Genomic DNA, 12467 nt, shown 5'->3' with positions numbered 1-12467 from the left:
TTAAATTGTAATTGGTGCTAGGTTTGTTCCCGTTTAACAAGATAACAACTTTTTTGGACGATTTCTTGTTATATTATTGATATAACCAAGCTTTGTCTACGATTGAATTTGTTTAAAATCAATATTTGGTGATATGTAAGAAGAACAATCTATTTATTAGTTGTAAGTTATGTCCGTATTCGGAAGTTTTGAAGTTTCATTGCCAGTTTTCTTTCAAAATTCTTGATGAACTAATGGCGAATATTAATTAATAATATTTACTTATAGATATGTGTACTTTGAATATGTAATGTTTTCGTTTTCTTATTCATATTGTAATAAATGTATCCTATATTTTGTTTATTATTTGTAAGGACGATAATGTTCGGTGTTGTTAAAGTTTCATACTATGTAAATAGAATTTTAAATGTGTTTGTATCTTTAGTTATAATTTAAAGTTGCAATTTTGAAAAAGACAACAATACAATTTTTATGAAATCCTTTAGATATTTTTTTTTTTCAATTTCTGTTTCAGTTGCATGACTGTAGGTTATTTCTTACCCGACTGCGACAAAGGAAATAAAGACATTGTCTGGTTAGTTGCAGGCTGATGTTTGAACCGATTTTGACTTAAATGTTTTGAAACATGCAGTGTATAATGACGGCAACTTTGTAGATTCAGAAGTCTGCAGTGTGTCTGTCAAGCATGTACAGTTTTGGATTTCAGTTTTAGTCGGGATTTTAGTTACTTTTACATTAAACGCACTGGTTATTTTATGCAGTTTTTTTTTCAGTAGTCGGAGATATGATAAAGAGAGATATTTTCTTTTTTAACTACGCTTTAAAAAATATTTTAATATCTGCTTATCATAACAGGATTCGTTTTATTATTTCCGGTATTGTTGAATTGACAACAATAGCGATCGTGAGAATAATAAAAAAATATGTCCCGAAAGGTTTTTTTGTTGGCTATAGTCGTTTGAATGTAGAAGTAATCTGTGCGAATGAAATTTTGAATGAATGCTGAATATATTTATTTTTATTAGTTTATGTTGAAAGGCGATTTAGCTTTGGCTTTGATTTGACGCTAGTGGAGTTTTTTCAAAGATTTCTGCTCAGTTAAATTAGCACTAGGATTTTAGGGATTGGAGATTTTCTTTTTAAAAGTATTAGTCTATTTTGTTATAAAATAAGAAAACTTAAATGACTTTAATAGGAATTGCAGTTCTGTACGCGTAAACGAATTTTATTTTGCTTACTTTGAATTTTGTTTATGTAGGTACTTTAAAAATAAACCCTATTTTAAAGTTACTTAAAAATTACTTTTCAATATTTTGATAAAAAGATCTATTCTTATTTACATAGTATGTATGTTTATACAACTCTGCATAAAACTTAACACTTTCAAAAGTTATTTAATTTTAGTAATTAAAAAAAAATTCATTTATGAATCTAATATTGTTAATTGTAACTTTTGATAATTTACAGCCGTGCCTTTAATAAAAATTGGTGTTAAATTTCTTGATTTAAATAAACATAAGATACTAAATAATTATACGAAAATATAACACGTGGATATTTGCTGCAGTAATAAAGATATTGTAGAATAAAGTTCCCATACTCGCCGTAGATACATAATATATAGAAGTTAAGACATTATTTCTTACGATGGTTTAAATTATTTGACATTTTCGTCCTGCATGGGTTTAGCAGTCAGTCATATACGATTTTAATAAATTAAATAATTAGTGTGATTATAAAAAGTATCTCGAATTAAAATATAAAATTGAATGGTCTATTAGGTTGTTATTTTGTACACCAGTCTTTATTGTACGTTTTAATTAGACAATTTTAAAGACTGAATTTGAAATGGAAAGTTGACTAAATTCAATTACGCTGTCATTTAAAATTAAGTGTAATATTAGTTAATAGGTTGTATTGATATGTATATGTGTAACGTAGCAAACGATAGGGTCGTATCGGTGTTTAGATGTATAGAAGTTACTTATACTGTATGTATGTGGCTTGTCACCCTTTTATTACCTCAAATATGTTAATTATGCGCGAGATATTTGATTTATACTGACAGTGGTACGAGTTATTGACAAAGTTTTTCATATTGTTATTGTATTATATACATATTTGAGGTGTAAAAGGTAAAAAATTGTAGAACACGTGATTAGCGAAGTATCGAGTAGTTCACGAGATATAACACCTAGGCCCCTGTGATTCGTTTTGTTGGTACGTAGCTATTTGTTGGTGATTAAACGATATTTGTCATAAAATTGTTTTTTTTAATATTTAATCTACCTTTTATATAAGGAATACGTTGAGGATAAGATATTGGACGTGTGAGCGAGGCACAGCGCTTCATCGGTCACGGTAAATACACGTACATGTGATATACGGAATAACAAATATGTATCACTCTTATATAGTTTTAACTACCCTATACTACACATACATACTCATGACATACCTGCACACTTATTTAATATAAGCTAGCTGTTTTGTGGTAAATAGACATTACCAAACTGTTTAACCAAAACATTTTTTCGGCCAGATTATAACTTCTAACAATTTTCTTAAGGTTGGTAGTCAAGAATTTGACATCGAAATATTAGAACGTAATATTACGGGATGTGCCACGGGCACTAACATCAAAACACGGAATATTACGGTGATGGTTGGGAGAGGGTTAAATGTAAATTAAGAATTAAATTTAAATGTTTCGACTGAAAAACAGATAACATTATGTCGGCAGTGTTAATGGATTTATGTGGAGTGTTAGGAGGATTGCAATACTTTGAATCTAAAATCCGGCGACTACCATCTAGATATGGACGCCAAAGTGTTTGAAATTTGGTTCTAAGCCGTTTTACATAAATCGGATGGGAATGCAGTTATTGTTATGTTATGTGTTATGCACTGTATCATTCTCGAAACTTGACCAAGCACCAACAACATCGCGCAAACAAGACATTATGGAATAGCTAGGGTCGAAAACGAGCGGGATTTAGAAATAATAAATAGTATTGAAACAAATGTATAAATTTGACTAAAACAGTCTTATAATTGATTATCAATTTTATATCTAAAATTAAGAGTACTTGTTGGTCATCTGTCGTATAAATTTATACATGTCAGATTTATCTACTATTGATATTGTAATTATTCTTGTAGATATTCGTAATTGACTAAATTAAAATGAATTTTTTTTAAAAGAAAACTGTAAATTTGGTTCACAGCCAGAAAGTAGTTTTAATTTTATAGTCGTAAATAACTCCACTTATCTCTGAAGTTCAAGTATGTCAATTATTTCCATTGTTGACTCGATCCCATCTCCAAATTGTACCATCGTCACAGCACGTTAGTAGCACCTTGCCGTTTCTTGACAGAGTTACCTGAAAATTTAAATAAGCATTTAATACAAATTATTAAAACTGGAAATTATTAAGCATACAACAGTCTTGAAATGAGTGGTTATAATCTATCAAAGAAGATGAATATATCGTAGGAATCACTTCTTTAACCGTTAATTGCTGAAGTTTTGAAATATGTTTTATTTTTGATACAACTCAGTCGGCAAATAAGCGTACGGCTCACCTGATGGTAAGCGATTACCGTAGCTTATAGACGCGTGCGACACCAGAAGGCGAGCGAGCGCGTCGTCGACCTACCGCACCCCACGGACATATATATAGAGAAATAAGAAAGATATAAATAGAGAAAATAAGCTTTAGTTCGTAATTCGAATGCAATGTTGAAAATAATACGCCTCAACGCTTAAAAATTAAAATGTAAATAAAAAAAGGCATGGGCACTCAAGAGCCTATGGATAGTAAAATTTAAATTAAAAAAAAATCCCCCCACGGACATGGTCCCGCAGGCGGTGCCCAGGTGACCGGCACCGCCGCGGAGCCAGCGCGCCTACCTTTTTTTTTTATTTATTATTACCATACAAACATGTAACAAAAGTACAATTTACACATTCACAAAAAAAAACAATTAGGTTTGCATAGGAATATGTCGTTCAACAATCATTCGCAACACAAAAATCACAATACAGTTCTTAATGTCGCACCTGCCGCACGGCGGCCGCGCAGCGCGGGTGCACGAGCTGCGACACCCGCGAGCCGCCCGCCACGTGGCCCAGCTCCCACACCATGGTCTTGCCGCACTGGTTGCCCAGGGCTATCACCTGGAATACATTCAAATGTACGGATTATTCTCTATATCATTACAGCCTATACAGTCCACTGCTGGACATAGGCCTCCACAAGTTTACGCCAAAAATAACGTGAACTCGTGTGTTTTGCCCATAGTCACCACGCTGGGCAGGCGGGTTGGTGACCGCAGTACTGGCTTTGTCGCACCGACGATGCTGCTGCCCGTCTTCGGCCTGTGTATTTCAAAACCAGCAGTTGGATGGTTATCCCGCCATCGGTCGGCATCTTAAGTTCCAAGGTGGTTGTGGAACCTTGTCATCCCTTAGTCGCCTCTTACGACACCCACGGGAAGAGAGGGGGGGCTAAATTCTTTAGTGCCGTAGTCACACAGCACGAGCTATCTATATATTATATAAAAATGAATGTTTGTCTGTATGTCTTTTATAGAAACTTATACTATGCATTCGATCATATCATGATCTTGAGCAGTGTTGTGCATGAGCCCACAAAGGTTTCTAAGTTGGTATGACCAAATAAATAAATAAGCATAGCAACGCACACAGGGTACAGCTAGTATAAAATTAAAATGAAATAGAAATGATTATTACTTTAGTAACATGATAGGTTTATAACTGAACTTTTATACTACTACTTATATTGAACTGTTTTTTTTTTTTTGTAAATATTTTAGAAATGGTATTTAGTGTATGTTATTTAATTTTATTCATCTAGTTTTTATAAAATCTGTTTATATGTACTCATTAAAAACAAAAAAAATACTTTATTCAAGAAGGCTTGGCCTCTTTTACAAATTAAAATTGTCTGATTTGTTAATTATAGTTAAAAGTGAGTGAGAGTAATATCTTGCATAAAATACAGCACAACTAAACCTACACATCTTTATCATTAATATAAAATAATATAACATAAATTATCAAAAAATATATTTATATTGTTGTTTAAACCTTACCCGTTGACTGTAATCAACTGCAAATCGAATAAACCATATCTCACATTCCTTATAGTCAAATCTATGAACAATTGTAACTGAATTATCTCCAGGGCGCAATTCCGTGTCCTCTAATCTACCTGGCTTCCAACATATTATTGCATTCTCACAAGACTGAAAATAAAATAGAATTCGTTGTTAATCCTTTTATTTCTTACTACATTTTACATGGCACACAACATATTTCTTGTGATTAATTGTTCTAATGGTGAAAACACTGAGTAGCTTAGTATTAAAGAGATATTAAACTTTAGTTTTGATCCTACTTGAATAGTGTAATAAGAAAAAAAATTTCGACTTAGTGATTGACTAATTAAATACACTTAAAGTACAAACATTGGGAGAACAATGAAGTCTTTTACATGAGACAAAAATAATAATAAATAATAAATTTTTAAATTATTAACATATTATAACAAAATAAAATAAAAAAAGATTTACCTTTGATAAAATTAAATCTCCCATCCATCTAACGCAATCTACATAATTTCTATGTATATCCCTAGTAGAAAAATCTGGAAAATGTTCCTTTAACGAGTTAAATGGTCTTAAAGCTCTGTGGGGGTTAAAATTGTAACTTTGTTTTATCGCCTCATGCATGGATGGTTTGTCTAACCTCCATAGTTTCAAGGAGTGGTCCATACCACAAGACATTATTCTTTCTCCTTTTAAGTCAAAATCAGCACTTAGTACTTCATCTCTATGACCCTCGACTCCACCGAAGATGGCAATGCAAACATCAGACACAATATTCCAAAGTCGTAAAGCATGATCCTTGCTAGCTGAAAGGAGTAGGTTGGGGTCTCGTGGGTGAAATTTGACTTCATTTATAGCATGGCCGTGTCCGACGTAGTGTTTGATACAAGTCTGAGTGGCGGTGTGGAAGACACGGATGATCCCACGTGATCCTGCCACGGCTAAGAGCGGTAAGTTTGTCTCTTCTTCATAAGACCAGGCACATGTGTAGAATGTCTCATCAACCTGAAAATTGCAATTTAAGCTAGTTTTACAACAGATACTTACACATAAGGTAATTATGGAAATATTGGACAAGACTTTTTCAACTTACTGAGGACCATAGGTGCTAGGGTAGTAGATATAATTATGATTACAATAGTCTAATAGTAATTTTATTTTCATAAAATATACATGTACTCTTGTCATCTATTAGTCTAACATAACAAAAGTTAACACCAGTAAGCCTATTTATGAAGTAATATAGTTTGTTGAGATAGTGAGGTATCTAATACTTTGTAAAGTAAACAAACATAAATTTAACTATGCACTATATTTTACAACAATTTTCACTTACATCAGGATCTGCATAGCATTGGAGGAATTTAAAGCCACCAGACTCAGGGCACTCATATACAGATACCCTATTGCTCCCAACAACAGCAAATACAAGTGGTTCTCCCTCACCCAAGTGGTGGTTAAATTGACACCCAAATAGAGGTTGACCATGGTCTTCTTTTGCACTACAACTAAAAGCGACGAGGTTATTAATTTATTACACATACATCTATCGGTAATGTAAATCAAATAGTAAACATTATTTTATGCACATACTTAAATTTATATGGTGGTTTCACTTGCTTAGTGACTTTTTTCTTTCCTCGTCTTCTTTTCTTCACGCGACTGTTTGTTGGAGTTTCACTTCGTGACGTATTATCAGTGTTTGAAGTACTGTCAACGCTTGAAGTATCATCCTAGTCGAAAAAGTTCATGTTTTAGTAGGAAGAATGTAAAATCGACTCAGTGTAGTCAAATTGGAGTGTTTTACACGATAATATTGTTACAAGAAGTATTAATGAGTATTACTTTGTTTGTAGTAAAGAAAAGAGGTTAAAATTAATTTATATTCGTGGTCAATGTGAACACAAAGTCACGTTGCTGAGTCACAAAGAAACGTACTAACTGTCTTGTACTTACGGCTTCATTGTCTGAAAAGTTCATTCTAATAGATTTTTTCACTAAAATCGACAACAATTAAACAAACAAAATACTTAGTTTAATACAGTTACATTAAAATTTATCACTTTTTCTCAGTCAAGCGACATTATCAGCTGGCAGTGGCGTCCTAAACGTCAATTGTCGAATTTTCGCGGGAGAACAGTCAATAATTTTTTTTTTAATTTATTGAGAGCTGGATTAGAGTCTTTCACAAAGTCAGGTGTTGCTGATTACGATAATAACCAAAAAAAAAATAACTGTTATGTGGTATTACTTTGTTGGAGTGTAAAAATTAAAATATAAACCGAAGGATTATACTATTCATTAAGAAAAATACTTAAAATTGTGTAGTACTGTCTAGTTCTTTACTTGCACTGGCACTTATTAATAGGATTATCGTTTATAGCCAATCTTACTATATACATAAATTATATACACATACATTGTGCTACGACGTATACGAACTTTTCAAATTGTAGCAACATTGTCATTGTAATGTATCCCTAAGTTTGTGGAAATTGCTATTGTTAATTATAAATATATAAAAAAAAACTTGAAAATATTTAGCATATTCTATCGCACTTTCAGAATTTGAAAGGGTTGATCCGTTTAACAAAAAAAATTTTGGAAGTCGTAGTACCTTTTTTATTTATAATATACGCCCAGAAGACTAAGGATCTCAAACTTTATCGTTTTGTAGTCGATTCTGATAGTTATCGCTATGAATATTTTTTTTTGTTTGTGATCTAAATAAAGAAAACGCTTTGTAGTCATATCGGGATCGCGTGATTTTATATTGCTTATATAATTATATATTGCTTTATTAAACTTCAAGCGCTAAATGCAAAACGCCATTTGAATAAACTTATACCCAAGTCCTATACAAACGCATACATTTTTTCTAGGGAATTTCCCATCAAAGAAATAAGTCATAAAACTCCTTAGGTCACTGTCATCGAAATCGATGAGGAGTAGATGTACATATCAGACGGCCAATATACCCATGGTTAAACTGCAACAATGGCTCTCTTTTTTTAAATTTAGTATAACTCACTGCTTCAACATACTAGCCCAAAATAGACACATCGCCCATGACTATTAAAAACATCGGATGTGAAAAATAGCAACTTTACAGGAGAGTGATTCAAAGTGTAAATTGCGTGTTTTTTTTTTTACTTATTTTAAGCAGAATCATGAAATTTTAAAGTAATGCTGTACAGGCTATTTATGTTTAATATTATTACTAGCCGGTATTTAATTTGTAAATATGAGAAAAGTCACTAGTTACATTTTTAACAGATTAACGCCGAGTTGCACGAAACAAAATTAAAATTTAAGTAGAGATTAAACTAATTTAATCACAAGAATTTCATACAATTCTTGCGATTAAATTAGTTTAATCACTACTTAAATTTTAAGTTCTTTTCGTGCAACTCGGCGTAAGACTAATAGGTACTGATTTGTCAGAAGTACCACGACTAAATAATATATGCATAAAATAAAAAAATTCTCTTCAGCTGATGATACCCTTGGTTATTTGGGACCGTTTTATGAAATAAACATAAAATGCAATTTTGCAGTTTGGACGATGTTAATAGTCACTAGCGACATACATACCAGTTAAAATAATGCTTAAAGTTTTTCTTATTGATCTGTTTTTAATTTTTATATAACCCAAAAAGCCTGTTCTTTAAATCCGAAATGTAAATCAGCATAGTTTTTTTTTTTTAAATAATAATTGTGTTTGCTCGCAAACGAAAAAAAAACCGACTTCAATTACATCGACAAGTAATACAACGTAGATTGACGAAAAAATTGTCAAGAAACTACGCGTTATCAAAGATTACTCAAAAAGTAGCTATCAGATCTCAATAAAATTTATATGTGACCACATGATAAACATCAGCTTTCGATTAAATTAAAAATTATCAAAATCGGTATACCCAGTAAAAAGTTATTGCGGATTTTCGAGAGTTTCCCTCGATTTATCTGGGATGCCATCATCAGATCCTGGTTTCCTTATCATGGTACCAAACTAGGGATATCTCCTTTCCAACAAAAAAAGAATTATCAAAATCGGTACATCCAGTAGAAAGTTATACGGTATAATACAACGTAGGTCGACGAAAAAAGCGTCAAGTAAAAACGCATTATTAGATATAACTCGAAAAGTAGTTGTTAGATTTCAAATAAATTTAAATGGGACCAATTGGCACACACCATCTTTCGATTAAAACAAAATTTGTCGAAATCGGTCTACGCGGTCAAAAGTTCTGATGTAACATACATAAAAAAAAAAAAAAAAAAAAAAAAAATACAGTCGAATTGAGAACCTCCTCCTTTTTTGGAAGTCGGTTAAAAAAGAAACAGAGACGAAATGACGGACGGATGTATACCTATAGGTATTTATAGTTTAATCGGAAGGTCATAAAATGGAGTTGACACTGCAGTTTTCAAGTGATTTTGTTTCAAAAATTATTTAGGTATCGAATCCTAATCGTTTATATTAAAGTCAATATCATTATGAAATTTGCAGATCTTGGGAACCAATCTCGGAGTGTTATGGGCGATTCATCGACAAACGAACTGAACCATACTACTCTACTACAGATTTGCTAATTTGTTTACAAAATGTTAAAATATGAAAAATATATAATTATCAAACATTGTTTGGGATGGGCAAACAAGAAAAACGCAAAATGATTTTTAAATTTAAATCTTTTATTACCTACAAAATTAAAACTATAACAAACTTATATTATTATGAAAAGGAACAAATTTATATAACGATAACAACCGGTTGATTGACGGTTTCATTAAATTAAATACGATTAAACAAATCATTATTTCATTTCTAATTATAGTCTATTTCACGTAGGATGGGTACGGTGACACATGTCAAATTAACTCTATAGTGAGGTGACCATGCATAATTAATTGATATAATTCGATTATCGAGTACAAATGCGGTTAACCTTTAATCGATTATATAAAAAAAAAAATTTTAACTGCTTCTTAAAAATTAATCATCGCTATAGTGAATAAATAATATTTTAAGGGTGGTGTTAAACGCGAGAAATGAGTTATCGACAAACCCATTAACACAGCTCACGTGGCAAATTATTAGTCGTTCGCCTTTACCCTGGTACCGTACTTTAGTCGAAGAATGAGCAGTGTCGTCTGTCCATACTTTGCCAACAGTATGATTGGCGTTCAACCATGTCTAGTCAAGGAATACTACGTTGTTCCAATCCGTAATGTTTTTCGCCTTTTCTAAGAATGTCACAAAGTTTTCACGCACTTTTCCGTTTGTAAATTTTTTTTTTTATTTTAAAGAAATCCAATTTTATTTAAAAGTCGCCATAACGATGTCACACTTCCATTAAATAATTTAGCACCTTTCAAAGACATTAATTATTGTAAAACTGTGGGCAACTCATTTCTCCGCTAATATTCAACCTCAACGACCAAACATTTATTTCCTTTGCCTCTTTTTGGGAGTCGATAACTTATTATCTTCCATATTGGTGTCACCATACTTTTCTTTTCTTATTTTTGACACTAAGCTGTGTGGCTACGGCAATAAAGAATATAGCAACCAGCGTCTCTTCTCGTGGGTGTCGTAGGAGGCGACTAAGGGATAACACAGTTCCACTACCACCTTGAAACTTCTAAAGCCGAACGATAGCGGGAAAACCATTCAACTGCTGGCTTTGAAATACACAGGCCGAAGACGGGTAACAGCGTCTTCAGTGCGACAAAGCCGGCCCTGCGGTCACCAACCCGCACACCCAGCGTGGTGACTATAGGCAACACACATGAGTTCACGCCATTTTTTGGCACGAGCTTGTGGAGGCCTATGTCCAACAGTGGTTACAGTTGACACTGTATTACGCCTAATTTCAAGTGCCTGTGCAACTCGATCCACTATGTGGTTGACAGATAATAATGGACCGCTATTTTCTCACTCCCGTTCAAAGTATTCCCGAAAGCGGACAACCAATTGACTGTTTGAAACGGTCTTCTTTTGTTCTTTTCGGCATTTTACAGAACAGAACACACACACAAAATGAATAACTAAAAAAAAAAATAACAGAACTTAACAACAATAAAACAGCAACAAATACAACTATAGCAACTGGCAAAACCAAAACACGGGAAGCATACAAGAGACAGAAAGTACTGATTGAGATATCTCGAGTCAGTGAGATGACGCGATTCACAAGATGGCCGTTACGATTATTTATTTTAGCCGATTACTAGGTGTCAATCCCTATCATTAAACGTTTCGTTACATGCCTGTAATTTTAAGTTATCATTTTTTCTATACCTTTTTTATTTTGTTTAAAATGTAAAAACGCATATATAAATACAATTTCAATCTAATCAAGCATTATTATTTGCTTTGGAAACTAATTGGTGATTTTTAAAAGTGTATATTTATCCGATTTGTTGAAAATAGTGAGCGTGTATTGGAACACATCAAATGTCACCGTACCCATCCTATGTGAAATAGATTATAAGTCACAGCCATTTTATTTAATATTAACTTATTGGTAAGTAACAACTTAACGCTAAATAATCTTAAAATAAAACTTAATACTGATAATTATGTACAAACATAACATTACTTTAATTCCTAATACACAAATAGACACCATTTTCAATATCACTTTGGTCTGAATGGCAACATTACGTCGGATAAACAGCTTCGTTATTTACAACGACTAAGACATCGTAGTTCAATTAAAGCTTATAAAAATAAATACTTTCTTATTCTTGCGAAAATATAATATACGAAGTCTATGATCTGTATTAAACTCAATTATAGTTTTAATTTTTTTTTTAAAGTAACGGTAACTGGCATGACTATTTTTTGCCATAGAATAGATATAAAAATTAAAAATAGTGATAATTTGTATAAAAATATAAAATAGTAAAAAAAGTTTTAAGTTAATAAATGTTCGTGAAGTGATTGTTTTCTGTCTCTATTTTTACTTTTGATTTATAAAAAATTTAAAAAAAATTAACAATTTTCATTCCACATTCAGAATATTCATTTTGCTCATTCTATTTCACAAGTTGTTGATAAAGTTTACCCTGCAGATAAGAATAAACCTTTATAGTAGGCGGTAATAGGTCATCAGGGCCGATTTTACTTCTATTAATAAATTACAATTTTTAGTTTCACAGGTAACAAATAAATATATCCTTTATATAATGTGGAATTCGATGGTGAAAAAGAATGACATAAAAAATCAATTTTATTTCATAAACTCTTATCTGTTATTTGTTTTTGATTTCAATGAGCCTCTTCAAACCCGTTCCTAGACGTTTAGGGCCTGTTTTACCAGTTG

The 12467-nt window shown here is 32.1% G+C and overlaps 1 protein-coding gene across 1 annotated transcript; it reads right to left on the bottom strand.

Annotated features, from left to right (window-relative positions):
- Positions 1 to 3028: 3028 nt before the first annotated feature.
- On the bottom strand, positions 3029 to 7269 carry LOC123657774 (polycomb protein EED). Its single transcript, XM_045593287.1, has 7 exons — positions 7090 to 7269; positions 6727 to 6866; positions 6470 to 6641; positions 5599 to 6138; positions 5119 to 5271; positions 4064 to 4180; positions 3029 to 3383 (listed from the first exon to the last, which is right to left on the bottom strand). The coding sequence occupies exons 1-7, from the start codon at positions 7111 to 7113 to the stop codon at positions 3291 to 3293; spliced, it is 1239 nt and encodes a 412-aa protein (XP_045449243.1). The 5' UTR covers positions 7114 to 7269; the 3' UTR covers positions 3029 to 3290.
- Positions 7270 to 12467: the final 5198 nt, after the last annotated feature.

Source organism: Melitaea cinxia, chromosome 11, assembly GCF_905220565.1.
Source record: "Melitaea cinxia chromosome 11, ilMelCinx1.1, whole genome shotgun sequence".
In the NCBI taxonomy this organism is placed as follows: domain Eukaryota; kingdom Metazoa; phylum Arthropoda; class Insecta; order Lepidoptera; family Nymphalidae; genus Melitaea; species Melitaea cinxia.
The sequence above is the reverse complement of the archived record's forward strand: the minus strand, read 5'-3'. Positions and strand labels throughout refer to the sequence as shown.

Excerpts from the sequence above, each read along its gene's own strand:
- LOC123657774 (XM_045593287.1), bottom strand. The coding sequence starts at position 7,113 with ATGAACTTTTCAGACAATGAAGCC. Across the intron at positions 5,272-5,598 it reads GAGATTTAATTTTATCAAAG|TCTTGTGAGAATGCAATAAT; the intron begins GTAAATCTTTTT and ends TTTTATTTTCAG. Across the intron at positions 4,181-5,118 it reads CAGTTGATTACAGTCAACGG|GTGATAGCCCTGGGCAACCA; the intron begins GTAAGGTTTAAA and ends AATGTATTCCAG.